The following is a 21980-nucleotide window of genomic DNA, read 5'->3' as shown; positions in this document are numbered from 1 at the left end:
TACCCCAGGCATGTGCCCTGACCCGAATCCAGTCGAGGACCATTCAGTCTGCAGGCCAAACCGGCTGGGGCTGGAAGTATCATTTTTAAAACAGCTGTGCTAGCCCTGACCAGTTTGGCTCAGTGGCGAGCGTCAGCCTGTGGACTGAAAGGTCCCAGGTTCAATTCTGGTCAGGGGCATGTACCTTGGTTGCCGGCACATCCCCAGTAAGGGGTGTGCAGTAGGCAGCTGAAGGGCGTCTCTCTCTCATTGATGTTTCTAACTCCCTATCCCTCTCCCTTCCTGTCTGTAAAAAAATCAATAAACTATATTTTAAAATAAATAAATAAAACAGGTATGCTAAATGAAGGCAATAGGAGGGAGATCGTATGTTTGAAATTGTTTATTTCATTTTTAATCCTTACCCGAGGATATTTTCCCATTTTTATTTTTTTAAAGGAATAACCTTTCTTTTTGAAATATTTTTTTTTTATTTCAGAGAGGAAGAGAAAGGGAGAGAGATAGAAACATCAATGATGAGAGAGGATCACCGACTGGCTGCCTCCTTTCCCCCACCCCCTGGGGACGGAGCCCGCAACCCGGGCATGTGCCCCTGACCGGAATCGAACCTGGGACCCTTCAGTCCACAGGCCTACACTCTATCCACTTAGCCAAACAAGCCAGGGCTCCATTAATTTTTAAAGAGAAGGAAAGACAGACAGCAATATCGATGTGAGAGAAACACCCATTGGTTGCCTTCTGCATGAGCCCCAACCAGGACCCAAGCCTTGCAACTGAGGTACATGCCCTTGACCGGAATCAAACCCGGGGACCCCTCAATCTGCAGGCCAATGTTCTATCCACTGAGCCAAACCAGCAAAGGCTAAAACTGTCTTTTTACCTAAGATTGGTTTACCTTATTTGTAATATTTAACAGAATGAAAAGTGGATTCTGAGAAAGGGAGATGACTGCAGGCAAAATGTGAGTGGCCTGAAATGTGGGAGGTGTAATGTGCTAATGACCGTGTCTGTTGTAATCTGGTAAAAATCAAGGTGACCCCACGAAAATGGCTTCTCCTCCAAAGGAGGTAGAAGAAGATAGTGAAGATGAGGAAGTGTCAGATGAAGAAGATGAAAGCAGTGGAGGAGAGGTAATTATTTGAAAGATCTGGAGCCGCCTCCTCATGTGCCCTCCACAGGGCTTAGTGTGATGATGTATTAAATCATTTTTCCAGTTTCAACTTGCTAGCCCCACATGCTAGATGAGGAAACAGCCTGGACAGCTAGCTGTCTTGTATGTGGTGGTCCTGGGCATTGTATTCAGGTCTGGGTTTAGCCTTACCAGATTCCTTTCCTAGCTGCCAAGCGGGTCTCTGTTCTTTTTTTAAAAAGATATTTTATTGATTTCAGAGAGGAAAGGAGAGGGACAGAGATAGAAACATCAGTGATGACAGAGAATCATTGATTGGCTGTCTCCCTTACTCCCCCTACTGGGGATCAAGTCCACAATTGAGGCAGGTGCCCTGACTGGGAATTGAATTGTGACCTCTTGGTTCATAGATTGACACAACCACTGAGCCACACCAGCTGGGCAGGTCTCTGTTCTTTATACAAGTTTTGTAACACTAGTCACTGTGTTATAATGTTGTGGAGTGAGGAAAGCCAGCTCCCTTTGTACTGACGATGACACTTTGGTACTCTTGGCTACTATTGCTTACTGTAAAGACAACTACAAGTCTTATTTTAACACATAACTTGATAAAATGGTGGTCAACAAGAGGTAGCTTTGAGTATGACTTGAATATAGATAATGTTTTTATCAAGTTAACTGCCCACTCTAATTTGTATTAATTTTGCAAGGACTGTCCAGCCTATTTGATACTCATTTTATCTCTGGTCTTAATACTGAGCTTTCAGTGAACTTTATACCACCTCCCCAAATGATTTAATAACACTGACCAGAACTCTTAGTTACAGAAATTAATTCATAATCCTTAAAATACCATGTAACATTGGTTATCATTGTCAGAAGAGAAAAAAAGGTGAGGCTTAAAAAAATCTCTCCTAGCCCTAACTGGTTTGGCTTAGTGGATAGTAGAGCATTGGCTTGCAGACTTCGATTCTGGTCAAGGACACATGCCCGGATTGTGGGTTTGATCCCCATTAGGGGGCGTGCAGGAGTCAGCTGATCAATGATTCTCTCTCTCTCTCTCTTCTCTGAAATCAATAAAAATATATTTTAGAAAACTAGAGCCACACAGTAGCAGATGGGATCTAGACAGTCTATTTTCAGAGTGCATTTAAGGTGTGCTGCTTCAAAGCTACAAGTGATGCCGTAACCGGTGTAGCTCAGTGGATAGAGCGTCGGCCTGTGGACTGAAACGTCCCAGGTTTGATTCCAGTCAAGGGCATGTACCTTGGTTGCGGGCACATCTCCAGTAGGGAGTGTGCAGGAGGCAGCTGATCGATGTTTCTCTCTCATCGATGTTTCTAACGCTCTATCTCTCTCCCTTCCTCTGTAAAAAATCAATAAAATATATTTTTTTAAAAAGCTGAATTGATTAGAGTATGAGGTGTAGAAATTAACAGGTGTGGGTCCAGAGATATTTGAAGGGTTCATTATAATTACACATTTTACCTGAAAATGAGAACTGTGACTGCACAGGTATAGAGAAGGACATGTAACATGACACTATAGTTTAACATGCCAGCATATATCTAATGCATGTGGTCTTGAACTAGAAGGCAGTGCCAGAATTTAGCACTCATTTATGAGGGACCAATACTCCCTTTTTGAGTTTGAAAATAGACTCATGTTTGTTTATTTTTACATATATTTTTATTGATTTCGGAGAGGAAGGGAGAGGGGGAGAGACATAAAAACATCAATGATGAGACAGAATCATTGATCGGCTTCCTCCTGCATGCCTCCCACTGGGGATTGAGCCCACAGCCTGGGCATATGTCCTGACCTGGAATCAAACCATGACCTCCTGGTTTGTAGGTCGATGTTCAACAACTGAGCCACGCAGCTGAGCGACTCATGTTTGTTTTTATTTAATCTTGAGGTTATCATTCCTCAGAAAAAAGGCAAAAAGGCTACCACAACTCCAGGAAAGAAGGTGATGGTTTCCCCAACAGAAAAGATTGCAGTTGCCACAGCAGGCAAGAAAGCAGTTGTCACCCCTGGCAAAGAGGCAATAGCTATGCTGGCTCCTGGCAAAAAGGCAGCAGTTACACCAGCCAAAGCCATAGCAACCCCTGGTAAGAAGGAAGCAGCCACCCCAGACAATGGAGCAGGGAATGACAAGAATGCCAAGAAGGAAGATAATGATGAGGAAGATGATGGCAACAGTGAAGAGGAGGATGAGGTTGAATTTGAGCCAGCAGTGATGAAAGCTACTGCTGCTGCCCCTTTCTTGGATGATGATGATGAAGAAGATGGTAAGGCATTCTATTGGTAGTTCTTGGGCTCTTCTCTTGTTTGCAAGGTACATTAGGGGTGAGATTGTGGTGTGGTTGAGCAACATGCAGACATATCCTTCCATGACACCGTGGGGGTTAGATAAAAACCCTCCCAGGGATTCTCCGTGCTGGTTGTATACTAGGGTGGTAGCCATGAATGATTGCCTGTCTCTGAGAAAATGTTTAACACAGCACATTCTGTGAGTAGTTTTCAAAATATAGGGTTTTGCTTCCAAGTAATCTGTTAATTCTTGCTATAACTACTAAGCACAGTATTGTATTATGTATTTTTTTTCCCTTTAGATTTATCTGGAACTAATGTTGGTTTGAGGATAATTCTCTTGAGTTTTTGACTAGGTAGTTTCTCTTTCAGACTCTGAAGAAGAACCTATGGAGATTACACCAGCCAAAGGCAAGAAAGCTCCTGTAAAAGCTGTTCCTGTGAAGGCCAAGAGCACAGAAAATGAAGATGAAGAGGAGGATGACGAAGAGGAGGATGAAGATGAAGGTAACTGAGTTAGATTCTAAAGTGTATTGGTATGAGTTTTATTTATTTTATTTTTTTAAAATATATTTTATTGATTTTTTACAGAGAGGAAGGGAGAGGAATAGAGAGTTAGAAACATCGATGAGAGAGAAACATCGATCAGCTGCCTCCTGCACACCTCCTACTGGGGATGTGCCCGCAGTAGGAGTAAGGGTAAGGTACATGCCCTTGACTGTAATCAAACCTGGGACCTTTCAGCCCATAGGCCAATGCTCTAGCCACTGAGCCAAACCGGCCAGGGCGGTATGAGTTTTATTTAAAGGAGGTATTTGAATATGTGTCAGGAATTGATTGGGTGGGTTTTCATTTAGATTCTGAAAAAGAAGCTGTGAATCCTCCATGGTCCAGAGGGAGAAAAGCCTTTCCTTTGGGGGTCGAGGAGGACGAGCAGGACAACCACTGTGATGACAAAGGCTATGAGGAAGAGGAGGAGGGTCGGAATGACCCAAATTGGCTATGTTAAATGGTGGCCAGTCTCAACGATTTCTAGTTGTAAGGGAAGTCCTTGGGCAGGGACTGTTGGATTTCTGTTACGAACTTGAAGAACTTTCTAATTAACTTATACATGCTTTTAAAAGTGTTTTGAACAGACCTAATCCATGTGTCTTGTGAAGAATAGACATAACATAGGTATGATATTTGTGGAGAATGTAAGAACTTCCAGTTTACTTACTAGTGGCACAGAGAGATCAGTAAAAATACAATATTTTGGCTTTTGCCCACAGATCATATTAAAAAAACACCTGATAAACAGAAGAAGAAAATGGCCAAACAGAAGGCTTCCCCTGAAACCAAAAAACAGAAATTAGAAGGTAACTCCTTTGTTGTGTTTTTTGTTTTGTTTTGTTAATTTTCACCCAAGGATATTTTTTCCATCGCTTTTTAAAGAGAGTGGAAGGGAGGGAGGAAGGGGGAGAGAGAGAGAAACATCAATGTGAGAGAGACACACTGATTAATTGCCTTCCGCACAAACCGAGACCAGGGTTGGGGATCGAACCTGCAACCCAGGTACATGCCTTTGGGGACCAAATCTGAGACCTTCAGGTGTGCAAGCTGATGCTCTAACCCAGGGGTGGGCAAACTTTTTTTTTTTTTGGGGTGAAAGTGTTTTTATTTATTTATTTAGTTACCACCCCCTGCTGGGGATCGAGCCCACAACCCAGGCATGCACCCTTGACTGGACTAGAACCTGGGACCCTTCAGTTAGTTTTATTCATTTCAAACGGGCCGTAGTTTGCCCACGGCTGCAACCACTGAGAACACCAGCCAGGGCTCTTTCCTGTGTTTTAAAATATAAGGGACACGTAGAGAATTTTATCTTGGTGAAAACCAAATCTTAAATGATGAGCAAGGATTTTAATTGCAGCCTGGTGTTATAATACGCCAGTCTTTGATGAATTTTCTTTTAGCATCATTCTTTCTGAACTGCTTATTTGACTTGTGTGTGTGTTGTTGTTGTTTTACCTTTTTGTATGGCAGCTGAACCACCTGTAACTTTCAAACTGTTTGTTGGAAACCTGAATTTCAACAAAACTGCTGCTGAACTAAAAACTGGTCTCAGGGAATTTTTTGCTAAAAACGAACTCACAGTTGTTGGTGTCAGAGTCAGCTCGTCCAGGTAAATACCGGTAAATTAAGAATGTTGTTAAGTGTTTATCAGCCCAGCACGTACTATCCCTGGAGAATTTAGGAGTCCCAGTCGCTTTCTGTTTCACTGTGGGTTACTAGACTTCCATTTTGTCACATCCTCCTATTACTTGCTCTTCGCCCTTTGGTGGGATTTACCTCAGTCTCTTGCAGTCAAAATGAGTATTTAAAACCCTTCAGTGCCTTGTTTATTAAACCTACAAGATTAAACTTTGCTACCCAATTTTCCCAACCAAAGCATTAAAATAATCCCAAGATCTTCCAAGTCTTTACAAAAACGTGTTTTCATGATTTTCCAACTGTGAGCAATGTTATTTGCCTAGAATTATTTTAGCTAAGCCACAAATTTAATCACAAAACCCCCAACTTTGGTGGTAAATATAGTTCTGCTTTTTTGCTGAGTTGAATTTCATCTTTTCTCACTTCTTTCTCATCAAAAGCAAATGTCTTAGATGTAAGCATGTTTTGTACAACTCAGAATTTCTCAGGTAGAAACAAAGGTAATCATACTAGTCAACATTTGCTAGGTGCTCACTGTTCAAGGTGTTGCTCTTAGTTTCTTATTTATATAACTCACTGACTCCATAAGACAGTCCTCAGTGGTGATTATTCCCATTGTCCCCATTTCATAGAAGAGGTGACTAAGGCACAGAGAAGTTATGCTGCATGCCCAGTATCACAGCGAGAAAGGGGCAGAGCCAGGACTTGAGCCCAGCACTCTGGCTCCAGAGCCTGTCCCTGGCTCTTCTAGTTTTTGTTAGCTATATTTTGGAATATTGTTGCATTTGCAGTAAATAAGGATTCCTTTTGTATTAAGAAAAAATTCTTACTGTAACAGCCCTTGAGTTTGTTAACAGTTCCACATTAGGAATAATATTTTTGTTCCAGTAAACAAATGCAGATGGCTGCTTATTAAAAATAAAAGTTCAAAAACTTGTCATTTTAAGCTTCATTTTCTATAGCTTTTGGTTAACTCTGGTCAGTTATTAAACAGCAACCAGTCCTTGCTCTAGAACAGGGCTTCTCAACCTTGGCATGGTTGACCTTTGTGTGGTGGGCTGTCAAGTTCATTGTAGGCTATTTAGCAGCTTCCCTGGATTCTACCCACAAGATAATAGAAGCACTGCCCCAGTTGTAACAGCTGAAAATGTCCCCAGATATTGCCGAACTCGCCGGTGAGAACCACTATTTTCTGGGGACTCCCTGGCACTGACTGATACTGCCAGTTGGTGGAGCCTTGGTTTGAAATTGTAAATTCGGCAACTGCTTTTTACTTGATACAATTTCCACTCTCACAACCAGTGTGATGAGCCAACCAGAAGGCTTGTGCCTCTTGATTTAACGTGTGTGTGTGTGTGTGTGTGTGTGTGTTTTCCTTTCTTCTTCCTCTCTGTAGGAGATTTGGTTATGTGAATTTTAAATCTGTTGACGATCAGGAAAAAGCCCTGGAACTCAGTGAGACAAAGGTCCTTGGGTATAAAATTAAATTGAAGAAACCAAAGGGAAAGGAAACAAAAAAAGGTATGCAAATAAGGTAATTTGTTTATAGATACCTAAAAGACTGCGACAGGCAGGAATATCATCTTCTGTCTTATTCCGTGCTCCTCAGTTACCAACAGGTCACCTGCTTCCACATCACCAACTTGATCCACCTTCTCTCATTCCCTGTGCTCTAGCTACCTGGCCCACCTTCTCTGTCACAGTTCTTTACCTTACTCTCTGTCATTTTCTACCTTATCTTCTCTGTCACATGTTCACTGCAAGACTCACGCCCTGGCTACCTGCAACCAATCCAGCTTAAAGGTCACTTCCTCAGATGCAGAAACCTTTCCTTTACCCCAGACGAGGCTATGTCTTCTCCACTAAATGTTCTTATCTCCCCTTTTACTTTTCCTTCCTGGCACTTAGCACAATTTGTAATTATGGGATTGTTTATGTACTGCTTTTTCCCCCACAAGACCACATTCCTATATTTTCACAGCCTGCATGAAGCATAGGCCCTCACCCAACTTCTATGTTCAAATATTTGTTTAGTTCAAATATTTGAAGGAGTAGGCATTGTTGTTTCCTCTCTTCAACTCTTGTGAAATATTTTTTTTCTCTCCGAGAGAACTTTTGATGCATATGAGATCTAAATGCAGACTAAAAATATTCTTTTCTATTTATGTAGATCGAAATGCCAAAACACTTTTGATCAAGAACTTGCCTAGCAAGGTCACTGAGCATGAACTAAAGGAAGTGTTTGAGGATGCTTTTCAAATCAGATTTCTGAGCAATGATGGGATAAGTAAAAGGTATGTTTCGTACTGAAAAGAATACATGTCTACTGGATCCAAACGTGACAATTTCATTCCATTCTCCCAAATCATTGATGCTTGATTTTAGAGAATGAAAGAGTAGTTAAGTAGCCTTGCTGTTAGAAGGCATATAATGCACAGCCAGACCCTGGTAGAAAACAATGTTGGTATCATAGAAAAATGGAGACTTGTTCAACCAAATACAAGATTGAAGATTGGAAGAATTCAGCCATAGATTATCTTCATTCCTCTCTCTTCAGGGCTAGCTCCAGTAAAATAATATACTTTGTGACTTGCCTGGGCAGGTACCAAAACAACATTAACTTGGTCTGTTAGAATTATATTGTGAACCCTGGCCAGTTTGCCTTGGTGGTTAGAGTGTTGGTCCTCGGATGGATAGTCACAGGTTTGATTCCCAGTCGAGGACTTGTACCTGGGTTGCAGGTTTGATCCCAGGTGAGGGTGCATGTGGGAGGCAGCTAGTTGATGTGTCTCTCTGTCATCAGTGTTTCTCTTTCTCTCCGCCTTCTTTCTCCCTTCCATTCTCTCTCTAAAGATCAAAGGGAAAAATATCATTGGGTGAGGATTAAAAAAAAATTTTTTTTTAAATTATGTTATGAGCAGTTAATGAAAATTATCACCATGTGTCCAAGCTTTGATAGGGTAAGAGGGTGAATATGGTGAAGTTAGAATGGGTGGAATAGAATGTACTTTGAAGGGATTTTCAGTGAGGTGAAAATTGAGTATCAGGTTTCCAGACACATTTGAGCTGAATTTGTTGGTGTAGGTGTACTCTAAAACAATTTATGCCAGTATATTCTGATGAACATAATCACTAGAAAAGAATCCTGCAGATTTAGAAAACAAGTCTGAAAGCAAATTCTAAATTGTTTGCAGTTTTTTCTGTGAGGAGATTGGCGGGCCCTCTGCATGCTTGTGGTCAGCAACAACAAAGCAGAAATTCCTGCCAAAAGCTATATTAATTCCCTAACTTTAATTAAATTGTAGTTAGATATACTTAAATGTTTAGAATCATTTAAGATTTATTACAAAGGGGAGCTGAGAGAAGCCCAGAAACCCATGACCATATGAAATAAAGCATAGTGCCCAAGTCAGAAATGAGTGTGGTGCATTCTCTTCAAGAATATTCTTACTGCCCTGGCTGGTGTGGCCCAGTTGGTTGAATGTTCTCTATGCACCAGGAAGGAGATTGTCGGCTCAATTCCCAGTCAGGGCACATGCCCAGGTTGTAGGCTCAATCCCCAGTAGGGGGTGTGCAGGAGGCAGCTGATCAGTATTTCTCTCTCATCGATGTTTCTATCTCTTTCTTTCCCTTCCTATCTCTCTAAAAATCAATAAAATAACCATAATGGGAGAAAGAAAGAGAGAAAGAAAGAAAAAAAAATAATGGGGGACACATCATAAACAAAAGTAATTCAAAATGGATCTAATATCTAAAGGTAAGAGTTAAAACATAGGGAAAAAAACCACAAGAGTAAATCTTTGTGATACTAGGTAAAGATATTACTGCACAGACAATAAAACAGAAGATTGAGATGTTAGGCTTTATCAAAATTAAAAACATTTGTACTTCAAAGGACACTATCCAAAAAGTCAAAAGAAACCACACACTGGGAGAAAATATTGCAAATCATGTATCTGATAGGGAACTTGTATTCAGAACATATAAAGAACTCATACAACTCAAATTAAAAGACAACCCAATTGCCCTAGCCAGTTTGGCTCAGTGGATAGAGCATCGGCCTGTGGACTGAAGGGTCCTGGGTTCTATTCTGGTCAAGGGCATGTACCTTGGTTGCAGGCTTGATCCCCAGTAGGGGGCGTACAGGAGGCAGCTGATTGCTGTTTTTCTCTCATTGAAGTTTCTAACTATCCCTCTCCCTTCCTCTCTGTAAAATAAATTTAAAAAAAAAGAAAAGAAAACCCAATTAAAAAGGATTTGAATGGACATTTCTCCAAATAAGATATACAAATGGCCAATAAGCACATGAAAAGATGTTCAACATTAGTCATTAAGGAAATGCAAATCAAAACCATGATGTCATACCACTTCAACCCACTAGAATGCCTATGATAAAAAAAGGCAGACAGTAACAAGTTTGGGCAAGGAGGTGGAGAAATTGGAGTCCTCAAACATTGCTGGTGGGAATGCAAAATAGAGCAGTTGTTTTGGAAAACAGTTTTGCAATGTTAAACATACAGTTGCCGTATGGGTTGACAATCCTATTAGGTATCTACCTAAAAGAAATAAAAAATTGTAAGTACACATTTCTATTAATGTTTGTATCAGATTTATTTATACTAGCTAAAAAGTGTAAATAACCCAGAATGTACAACAGCTGATGAACAGATAAACAAAATGTGGTACTTTCATACAGTGGAATATTATTCAATCATAAAAAGGGATGAAATACTGACACATGCTATGACAACATGGATGAAACTCAAAAACATTAGGCTAAGTGAAAGAAGCCAGACACAAAAGATTGCATATTTATATAATCCAATTGATATGAAATGTCCAAAATAGGCAAATCTATGGAAAACATTGTAGTGGTTGCCTGCAGCTGGGGGAAGAGAATGAAGCGGGGGACGGGGGGGGCGGGGCGAAGAATGACTGCTGAGGGATACTTTTGGGGATGATGAAAATGTTCTAAAATTAGATTATGGTGATGACTGTATAATTCTGTAAATATGCTAGAAACCATTGCATACTTTACATGGGTGAATTAAATAGAGTATGTGGTCCTGCTGGTGTGGTTCAGTGGTTGAGTGTCGACTTATGAACCAGGTGGTCACGGTTCAATTCCCAGTCCTAGGTTTCAGGCTTGACCCCAGTAGGGGGTGTGCAGGAGGCAGCCAATCAGTGATTCTCATCATTGATATTTCTGTCTCTCCCTCTCCCTTCCTCTCTGAAATCAATAAAATATATATAATAAAAATATAGAGTATGTGTATATTTGCTTTTATATGTACAGTTTATTATCTAAGGATGGAAATTGAGTGGCAGGAAGACTTCATGGTATCTATCTTTTTTCATTTTGAATCTTGTATATGTTTTACCGATTAAAAAGACAGGTAAATACAAATACTAAATGCTGACAGTTCTCTCTCCCCACCCCATCCCCACAACTGCAGAATTGCCTATATTGACTTCAAGTCACAAGCTGATGCAGAGAGAACCTTGGAAGAGAAGCAAGGGACAGAAATTGGAGGGCTTGCCATAGTTCTGGAGCATGTTGGAGAGAAAAATCAAGGCCAAGAAGAGAGGGCCAAGAAGAACAGAAGTTGGAGAGGTAAGCATGCTAAAGCTCTGTAGATGGAGACTTACGAGGGATGTCAATTAGGTTAGGGGCATTTGGCACTTTTAAATACAATTTTCTCCCTGTATCAAAAACATGTAAGTCATCCTAATAATTATATCAAGCTAATGAGCATTTTCCTAGTTAACTGTAACCTTGTCTGGAAAAGAAATGGTACTTTGAACCCTGGCCGGTGTGGCTCTTTTGGTTGAGCATCATCAAATGCACTAAGAGGTCCCCAGTTCGATTCCCCGTCAGGGCACATGCCTGGGTTTCTGGCTCGATCTCCAGTTGCGGGCATGTAAGAGGCAGCCAATCTATGTCTCTCTCTTTCTCTCTCTCCCTCTCCATTCCTTTTTAAAAATTCAATAAAAACATTAAAAAGAAATGGGACTTTGAGATACGTCAGTTTGGTTTCCCTTTTTGGGGTTTGAACAACCTCTTAAACTTGTGGTTTCAGAATTCGATATTTAGTTCTCTTCAGACATTTAATTATTTTTAAGAAGAGTTGTTGTCAGGTTTAAATCAGAAACCCCAAGCCAGTGCCCCTAACCTGATGGGTAAGCATGGTGGCTTATACAGCGTTTATAGGAAAAAGCAATACAATTTTTTATGAATTTTTTTTTAAATCAAGACATTTTACATAAAAATTGGGATTCCCAGCTTCTTTTGCTACATCAGGAAATCTGGCCACCCTGTGGCTGGAGCCCTACATGCCTGAGGTCCTACCTGTCTACAGCAACCTGGAGAGAAGCAGCCGTTTTCTCTTAACGGTGGCATTTGGTGTTTGTGCAGCCTCCACCATTCTCTAAGTCAGGGGTCCTCAAACTACAGCCACGGGCCACATGCAAATACAAATATTGTATTTGTTCCCGTTTTGTTTTTTTACTTCAAAATAAGATATGTGCAGTGTGCATAGGAATTTGTTCATAGTTTTTTTTCAAACTATAGTCCAGCCCTCCAACGGTTTGAGAGACAGTGAACTGGCCCTCTGTTTAAAAAGTTTGAGGACCCCTGCTCTAAGTTCTCCCTAACTCCGAACAAGTGAAAAGCACACTTACACTTTGAAAAAATAGTTAATACTTTTTCTTCCAAAGTAGTACTTTCTTCCCTATTAGTAAAGATGACATTTTAACATTTCTTATGCATTTATCTCTTTCAAAAAATAGGAAAACAAAAGATAGAACAAGAAAGCCACACATTTCAAGAAAAATGGGAGAGAGCTTATTTCTTTGTGGAGGTAAAGAATGTTCCTATGTGTTTAATATGCAAAGAGAGTCTGTCTGTGTCGAAAGAATATAACCTAAGATGCCATTATGAAACAAACCACAGTAGGAACCTTGTTGGATATACAGAAAAGATGCGTGATAAAAAACTCAATGAACTGAAAAAAAGGTTGAAACTTGAACATGATTTGCTTTTGAATGTGAATAAAATAACTGATGCTGCAATGAAATGTAGTTACGTGTTACGTGAGAAAATTGCCCGGGCATCAAAACCCCTTACAGATGGTGCGTTTATAAAGGAATGTCTACTGAGTGCTGCAGAAATTTTGTGCCCTGAACAGAGACAAGTGTTTGCCAACATAAATCTCACTGGTAATATTGCTGAGCAGCATGTTGCCAATGTGACTGACAACTTACAGAACACCTTGCAAGAAAAAGTTAAATCATTTGTGGCTTTCTCTATTGCAGCTCATGAAAGCACTTATATAAATAACGCCCCCCAGTTAGCTGTATTTATTCGCGGTGTTGATGAAACTTTTGATGTGACTGAGGAACTTTTGGACATGGTACCCCTGACGGGCACAACGTCGGGAAATGACTTATTTTTATGTGTTGAGAAAAGCCTTAGAAAATTTGATGTAGACTGGTCAAAATTAGTAAGTGTTAGCACAGATGGTAATTCTGCAACGGTTGGTGTGAAGCAACTTGTTACAAAACTTAAGTCTAAAGTGTCAGGGCTTTGCAAAGACACAGAACTTAAATCTGTGCATGGCCTCTTTCTCCAAGAATCCCTTTGTGCTAAAAAGTTACAAATGGATCATGTCATGGACATAGTAATTTACACCATAACGTGGCTGCATTCCCATGGCTCGACCCACAGGAAGTTTAGTGCTTTGTTCAGTGAGTTAGACACACAGTATGGACACCTGACCTACATGGAACTGAAGTGGCTGAGCCGTGGAATGGTGCTAAGGCAGTTTTTTGAACTGTTGGAAGAAATTGACATTTTCATGTCTTCTAAAGGAAAATCTGTGCCTCAGCTTCGTAACAAAGATTGGGTCAAAGACCTAGCCTTTTTGGTTGACATTATGACTTATGTAAACATGTTGGATGTTGCTCTGCAAGGGCATTCGCAGATGGTTACACAAATGTACCGTGCAGTTCGCTCTTTCCTAGCAAAATTGTGTCTCTGGGAAACTCATTTGGCCAGAAACAATCTGTCCCACTTCCCGACGCTGAAACTAGTTTCTGAGAATGAAAGTGATGGACTGAACTACATTCCCAAAATTAAAGAGTTGAAGACTGAATTTCAAAAAAGGTTCTCTGACTTCAAACTTTATGAAAACGAACTTATACTGTTCAGCTCACCTTTCTCAATTAATATTAATAATGTGAATGAAGAGCTACAAATGGAGGTTATTGAATTGCAGCACAACACTATATTGAAAACTAAATATGATGATGTTGGAATCCCAGAATTCTTCAAATATCTTGGGAATAGTTACCCTAAATATAAAAATCATTGTGCAAAGATTCTGTCCATGTTTGGAAGTACATATATTTGTGAGCAACTATTTTCTGTTATGACACAAAATAATACTATTGCTCCCAGTTAAAGGATTCAGAGATGAGCTTGCTCCTGCATATTGCTACGAGAGGTCCCCAACCTGACATTGACTGACGGGCATTAGTGAGTAACATTCCATTTTAGATTTCAAATCTGAGGAGTAACAAATTAAAAAACTCTGAATAATTATTTCTATTTCCAAATTACATTTTTCTAATGTCAACTTAAAGCACAATCTCTGGCATCATTTGTTTGTACCTTATAACATAAAATAAAGTTTGATTATACCCTGGCAGTTTATTTCTCCTATGCTTTGCCTTTCTGGTCCCTAGAATTATACAAGTATATAAACCTCTGCCCTACAAGTAGCCACATATTTTCCTAAAGGCACTCATGAGCCAAGGATGTGAACCAGAGAGCCAGCTGGAGAGAATGAATGTTCAGATGCCTAGAGCATTCCTATCCCCAAGGACAACAGACCTGCGGCTGCAATCATGGGGCTCAGGCCAGACTAGCCCCCTTCTACGGACCAAGCTGGTGTGGTATAGCCAATGGGCTTCTTAATTAATGCTTCCATTTTGGATTTGGCATTTCTAAAATTTCAATATTATTGGTCAGCTTACAGTTGGTTGTGGCTGGTCCAGGAGTCATTCTGCCTCCTATAGGCAGAGATGGACATGCCCTTGCATTGGGGCCTGAAGGGATGCAGAATGGATGTTGATGTGTGTAAGAGCTTATGAGCATTTTTCCAGGGAGAAGGCCCATAACTGCAATTGGGACTTGACTGCTCATTGCTGCAGAAACTACTTAAGCAATTAGTTTAATTATAGCAGTCATATATATACATATATGTATGTATGTATGTATGTATATTATTTACATTTAGAGAATATAAGGAAATAAAGGTAAATCCCTACAATCTCATCAGCCAGAGGTAAGCCCTATTAATATTTAGGCATGTTTTCTTTTAGTTTTCTATGCATTCTTTTATATGGCGGAGTATACAGTGGAACCTCATTTCTTGAACTTAATTCTTTCCAGAAGGCTGTTCGAGAAGTGATTTGTTCTAAAACCAAATCATTTTTTCCCCACTAGGAATAATGTAAGTTGAATTAATTGTTCCAGATTCCCAAATGATTCCCTGGATATTTTGTTATTTTGTTATTCCTCACCTGAGGATATTTTTTCCATTGATTTTTAGAGAGAGTGGAAGACGGGGAGAGAGAGAGAAACATTGATTGGTTGACTCCCACACAAGCCCCCAACAATGGCCAGGGATGGAGCCTGCAATCCAGGTACGTGCCCTTGACTGGAATCAAACCAGACCCTTCAGTCCACAGGCCTACGTTCTATCCACTGAGCCAAACCTTTCTTATATACAGTACATGTATAGTGCACTGTTCAATCTATAAATAAATACTTTTCTTAAATTTATGGAACCAACCGCAGCTAGCCTTAAATGAATTTTTCATATATCTCTGCCTTAGGAATGCTATCACCAGCTAACTGCTTTTCCTTTATCCAATCAACAACAGTTTTTCTACCTATTCCATTACCTGTGATTGTTGTTTTGGGATCACTTTCACACCCTTTAGCAACATTTGCATTCTTGATAGTCTTTGTTTTAAAATTGTGCTAAACAAAAGCATTCTCTCCTTTGTTTGCTGCCTGATAGATGCTTTTTGTCATGCTGAGGTATCAGCATGAAAGGGTTGTCAGGTCAAAAACTGAAATTTTGGTCTACAACTGAGACATTTTTTCTGTGCACAACTTGGTCAAGAACCGTATGTTCAAGATGAGAGATGTTCAGGAACCGAGGTTTTAATTTTTTTTAATCTCTGGCCAGTATGGCTTAATTGTTTGGAGTGTTGTCTGTTTACTGGAAGGTTGCCAGTTGGATTCCCAATCAGGGCATATGTAGGAAGCAACCAATTGATTTGTGTCTCTCACATCAATGTTTCTATCCCTCCCTTTGTCCCTCTAGAAATTTAATTAAAAAAAAAAAAAACACATCTGCCGAAACCGGTTTGGCTCGGTGGATAGAGCGTCGGCCTGTGGACTGAAAGGTCCCAGGTTCGATTCTGGTCAAGGGCATGTACCTTGGTTGCGGGCACGTCCCCAGTAGCGGGAGTGCAGGAGGCAGCTGATCGATGTTTCTCTCTCATCGATGTTTCTAACTCTATCCCTCTCCCTTCCTCTCTGTAAAAAAAAATCAATAAAATATATTTTTTAAAAAAACAACACATCAGTAAACTCAAAACTGCTTCATAAAAAATAATTTTTTAGCCCTAACCGGTTTGGCTCAGTGGATAGAGCGTCGGTCTGCAGACTGAAGGGTCCCAGGTTCGATTCTGGTCAAGGGCATGTACCTTGGTTGCGGACACATCCCCAGTAGGGAGTGTGCAGGAGGCAGCTGATTGATGTTTCTCTCTCATCGATGTTTCTAACTCTCTATCCCTCTCCCTTCCTCTCTGTAAAAAATCAATAAAATATATTGAAAAATAATAATTTTTTAGCCCTGGCCTGGTAGCTCAGTTGGTTGGAGTGTCATCCTGATGCACTAGGGTTGCAGGGTTTGGTCTGGGTTTGGGTACATGCAGGAGTCAGCCAGTGAAAGCATGGATGGGTAAAGCAACAGGTCAATGTTTTTCTCTTTCTAAAATAATTTTTTTCAATTATAGTTGATTACAACATTATTTTAGTTTCAGGTGTACAACCCAGTGATTAGACATTTATATAACTCACAGTAATCACCCTAATAAATCTAATATCCATCTGAAACCATACGTATTTATTACAATATTATTGGCTACATTCCCTATGCTGTACTTCAAAGATTTTTTAAAAATTAATATTTAGAGAAAGGAAAGGAGAAAGAAACATCAATTGGTTGCCTCCCACACACGCCCAGACCGGAGATTGAACCCACCACCTTTCAGTGTATGGGATGACACTCCAACCAATTGAGCCACATTGACCAGGACCCTGTGCTATACTTTCAATCTCTGACTATTCTGTAGCTACCAATTTATTATTTTTTAAATTTAAACTTTTTTAAACATACATTTTTATTGATTTTTTTACAGAGGAAGGGAGAGGGATAGAGTTAGAAACATTGATCAGCTGCCTCTTGCACACCTCCTACTGGGGACGTGCCCACAACCAAGGTACATGCTCTTGACCGGAATCAAACCTGGGACCCTTCAGTCTGCAGGCCGACACTCTATCCACTGAGCCAAACCAGTTAGGGCTTAAATTTAAACTTCTTAATCCCTTCACCTTTTCACCCATCCCCTGAAACCCCTCTCCTCTGACAACTGTCAAAAATGTATGAGTCTGTTTCTGTTCTGCTTGTTAATTTCATTTTCTAGATTCCACATTACTGAAATCATCTGGCATTTGTCTTTCTGAGTGATTTTCTTCAAGGACTGAGTTTATTTGATTCTGCCAGTCAGGGTGAGTTCTCTTGGCTTCACAGGAGCCACAGGGTTGATTTCCAGAGGTGAGATCCCCCTTTCATCCTGCCAGGGTCTGAGAAGGCCAGAGAAACCCTGCTGTCCCGGGAAGGAGCGACAGATCATGTCTGATGACAGCCTCCCAGCAGAGGTCCTGGAACCACTAAGGAGCATGAAGAAGCTCCGCTGGGTCAGCCCCACTGAGCAAAGAGAAAGATGGGGAGAGGGAGGCGGGGATGGGGAGGGGGGACTGGTGCTGTGAGGCTCTGATTCTAAATACATGGCTCCTGTCTTGGCCTGGCCCACACTGCTCCCTGAAAGGCTTCCATTCCCTCTTCCCTTGTCCATGTGATCCCTTATTCTCCCCTACAAGTTAAGTCTGCCACTCCTCATTCTTATTCGGTGACCTCACCTTCTAAATAAACGCTGCTTGAGAACCTTTTCACCCTCCCTTCCTGTTCACATTTACACACTCACCTGGGGTTGCACAACTCCAGCCTCCTCCCTTCCTGTCCTAAGGTACCTTCTTCCCGCGCTTGGCAGCTCTCTGCCCTGTGCTTACCTCTCCCCTGCCCTGCAGGGCTTTCCTCCATCCTCTATCTCCCTGTACTTTGGGGATTTTTGTTTGTACTGGCTCCTTCCACCAATATCTGAACATGCCCCCGTCTCTGGCATACTCCTTTTTATTTCCTAATTAAAACCAAAATTTTAAGTTAGGAAACACATTCACATCATTCATAATTCAGCAGGTACATATCAGTAGGTCTCCTACCCCTCCCCGGGCCCTCAGTTCCCCTGCATGGAAGTAACCAGTATGACCGGTTTCTTTTGTCCCTCCACTGTTGTGCATGAACAAGGAATTATGTTTACATTATTTTTCCCACCTATTGTTTTACCCATAAAACAGGTTATACACATTCCCCTGTACTTTGCTTTTTTTCATTTAAAGCTATCTTGGAGACCATTCCATATGAATAACAAAGAGCTGCTTCCTCAGTTTTACAGCTGTAATGTATACCAGACAAAAAAATTTATTTCACCAGTGTCTCAAGTTAACTAGCTCCTCAGACAGATGGGCCCACAATTGTAGTGGCTCAACAGAGTAAAAGTGTGTTTCTCATTCATGCCACAGTTCAGAGCAGTGTTGAAACTGGACATAATGGTTCTGAGGCTGCCTGTCACTACTTCGGCCAAATTAAGCAGGAGACAGAGTTGAATCATTTATGAGTGTTTATTTCAATACTGCTGGCAAGAACATGAAAAAATAAATCAATATTGCTGGCAGTATGGGGAGAGCAGTTGGTCACCCTGGAAATTCTGCTCTGACCCTCTCATCAGTTGGCTAATTATATACGAATGAGGGAGAAGATAACTACATGTAGTTTTGAGCTGCATGTGGAACATGGAACGGAGAGCGTAGGGCCTGCAGTCCAGCCTTCAGGAGCTCAAAGTCCGATAACAAGGTGGCTAATCTATGATGTTGTTACAAACAGCTCAGCCTGTTCCTGGGACTGGAGAATGGTTAGCATTCCTGAGGCAAACGTCAGGGTCCGGGCACAGCAACCAAATCAAAGCACATCTTGTCCTTGATCTGTTCTCAAAATGTATTTCTTTTCCGAGTAATGGGCCCATCAAGACATCTTATCCTTGTTTCATCCTCTCGCTTCCCAGGGTCTGTAAGAAAACTTATCTATTGTTAGTAAGGTGAATAATGATTAAACTGTGGCTCTACTTTTTTTAAATATATTTTTATTGATTTCAGAGAGGGAGAGAGCGATAGAAACATCAACGATGAGAGAGAATCATTGACGGGCTGCCTCCTGCACACCCCTTACTGGGGATTGAGGCTGCAACCTGGACATATGCCCTTGACTGGAATCGAACCCGGCCCCTTCAGACCGCAGGCTGATGCTCCATCCACTGTGCCAAACCGGCTATGTGCCCTTCCCTACTATCAGTGTTGCCAGACTGGTGGCCATCCATGTGATCATGTAGGGACCCAGGCTCCCTCCCTTATGTGCCTCTATCCTGTTCTGGGTCATTGACAATCTCCTCATCCAGAGAGTGGACAGGAAAGAACAAGTAGGATCCAATATTCAGCCCAGAGTGGCCTGGACTTTTGAAGGGCCACTACTTTTGGCTAGAACTTGGTCAAATGACCACAACTCTAGTCTCAAGGGAGCCTGGGAATGTACCCAGCTCCGCATCCCAGAGGAGGAACGGGTGGGGATGAGCAGCTGGTGGGTCTCTGATGCTACTAGTGTCCTGTTCATGCTGCCCTGTTTTCCAAAGAATCCAAACAAGCCTTTCTCTCCATCTGCGTCCGCCTTCTAGGCCCTGTTCTTTTTCCATTTACAGCCTGCCTCTAGTCTCTCCATCTATAATCTCTTCTCCTTCAAAACACTCTTCACCTAACAGGCCAAGTGACCAAATAATAAAACAAAACAAACCCAAATTAGGTCACATTACTTCCCTGCTTAACATTCTCCAATGATTCCCTACATCATTTGTAATAAAACCCAAACTCCTCTAACAGCCCAATTAAAAATGGGCAAAGAAACAAGACTCATAGATGCAGAGGACAGACTGAAGGTTACCAGAGAGGAAGGGGCAGGGGGTAAAGGATTGGGAGAAAAAGGTGAGTTAAGAAGTACAAATTGGTTGTTAAAAATTGTCATGGGGCTATGAAATCAGCATAGCCGTCCATGTGATCATGTAGGGACACAAGCTCCCTCCCTTTTGTGCCTCTATCCTGTTCTGGGTCATTGACAATCTCCTCATCCAGAGAGTGAACAGGAAAGAACAAGTAGGACCCAATGTTCAGCCCAGAATGGCCTGAATAGGGAATAGAGTCAATGATATTGTAATAACTATTTATGGTGCCAGTTGGGTACTGGAAACATTGGGAGAACACTTTTTTGTAAAGTACTAGAAGCCCGGTCCACAAAATTTATAAACTGGGTGGGGCGGGGGGGTCCCTCAGCCTGGCCTGCACCCTCTGGCAGTCTGGGACCCCTCACTCCTTACTGCTGCCTGCTTGCTGCTCCAAGGAGGTTGGAGAGGCTCCCACCATTGCTGCTGCACTCACCAGCCGTGAGCCTGGCTTCTGACTGAGGGGTGCTCCCCCTGTGGGAGTGCACTGACCATCAAGGGGTAGCTTCTGCATTGAGCATCTGCTCCCTAATGGTCAGTGGGTGTCATAGTGACTAGTTGTTGCACCCTTCATCTGCCATTCGGTCGATTTGCATATTATGCTTTTATTATATAGGATGTGATTGTCTAACTACTATGCTGTTTTCCTGAAACTAATACAAAATAATAATGAATGTAAACTATTTGAAAAAAGTAGGCCAAGGACTTCAATGGACATTTCCCAACGAAGTTGTACAAATGGCCAATAAGCATATGAAAAGATATTCAATGTCAATGATCATTGGGGGAAATGCAAATCAAAATTTTGATGAGATACCACCTCACCTTCATCTCCCTTCTTCTCTGAAATCAATAAGAAAATATGTATATTCTTAAAAATATAGCTATTATATGACCCAGCAATTCCACTTCTGGGTATATATTCAAAAGAATTGAAAGCAGAGTCTCAAAGAGCATACTCATGTTAGCAATAGCTAAATGTGCCTACCAATGGATGCATGGATAAGCAAAATGTGATATCTCCATACAATGAAATATTATTCAGCCTTAACACTGATTTGATTTGATTTTTATTTTATATTCAGTCTTTAAAAGTAAGAAAATTCTGACACATTCTACAACATGGATGAACCTTGAGAACATTATGCTAAGTGAAATAAGCCAGTCACATACAGTGTGATTCCACTTATATGAGATATATAGAGTGGTCAAAATCATAGAGACAGGAAGTAGAATGGTGGTTGCCAGGTCTGTGGGGAGCGGGGAGGGGAGTTGTTATTTAATGGGTATAAACTTTTAGCTTTACAAGATAAAAAAAAGTTCTGGTCCTAGTTGGTTTGGCTCAGTGGATAGAGCTTCAGCCTGCAGACTGAAGGGTCCTGGGTTCAATACTGGTCAAGGGCACATGCCCGGGTTGCGGGCTTGATCCCCAGTGGGAAGCGTGCAGGAGGCAGCTGATCAATGATACTTTCTCATCATTGATGTTTCTATCTCTCTCCCTCTCCCTTCCTCTGAAATCAAAAATATATATTAAATAAATAAATAAGTAAAAAGATTAAAAAAACAACAACAGTCTGGACAGCTCTGGCTGGGTTGCTCAGTTGGTTAGAACATCATCCCAATTCACCAAGTTGCAGGTTCAATCCCTGATCAGAGCACATACAAGAATCAATAAAGGAATGCCTAAATAAGTGAAACAATAAATCTCTCTTTCCAATTCCTCTCTCTCTAAAATCAACCAATCAAATTTTAAAAAGTTCTGGACATTTTGATAGACAATTGGATAAAGACATGTTCCATATATAATGGAATACTACTCCGC

At 41.1% G+C, this 21980-nt stretch overlaps 1 protein-coding gene across 3 annotated transcripts in view; it reads left to right on the top strand.

The window, feature by feature from the left end:
• LOC107182598 (nucleolin-like) overlaps positions 1-17488 on the top strand; it is an 18661-nt gene extending 1173 nt beyond the window's left edge. The window contains exons 2-10 of one of the 3 annotated variants that reach the window (XR_001513312.1): positions 1018-1130; positions 3048-3423; positions 3818-3952; positions 4717-4803; positions 5471-5609; positions 7035-7159; positions 7809-7932; positions 8492-8598; positions 11095-11170. Coding sequence is in view for 2 of the 3 variants with exons in the window: in XM_015561867.1 (XP_015417353.1) it covers positions 1047-1130; positions 3048-3423; positions 3818-3952; positions 4717-4803; positions 5471-5609; positions 7035-7159; positions 7809-7932; positions 11062-11252; positions 12428-14100 (2934 nt within the window). In the remaining variant the exon portion in view is untranslated. Of the gene's footprint in view, positions 1-1017; positions 1131-3047; positions 3424-3817; positions 3953-4716; positions 4804-5470; positions 5610-7034; positions 7160-7808; positions 7933-8491; positions 8599-11061; positions 11253-12427; positions 14347-17422 lie in introns of those variants that run through there. The other 2 variants (XM_015561868.1, XM_015561867.1) reach the window with 2 other exon arrangements.
• Positions 17489-21980: the final 4492 nt, after the last annotated feature.

Source organism: Myotis davidii, unplaced genomic scaffold, assembly GCF_000327345.1.
Source record: "Myotis davidii unplaced genomic scaffold, ASM32734v1 scaffold370, whole genome shotgun sequence".
Taxonomy (NCBI): domain Eukaryota; kingdom Metazoa; phylum Chordata; class Mammalia; order Chiroptera; family Vespertilionidae; genus Myotis; species Myotis davidii.
The sequence above is the reverse complement of the archived record's forward strand: the minus strand, read 5'-3'. Positions and strand labels throughout refer to the sequence as shown.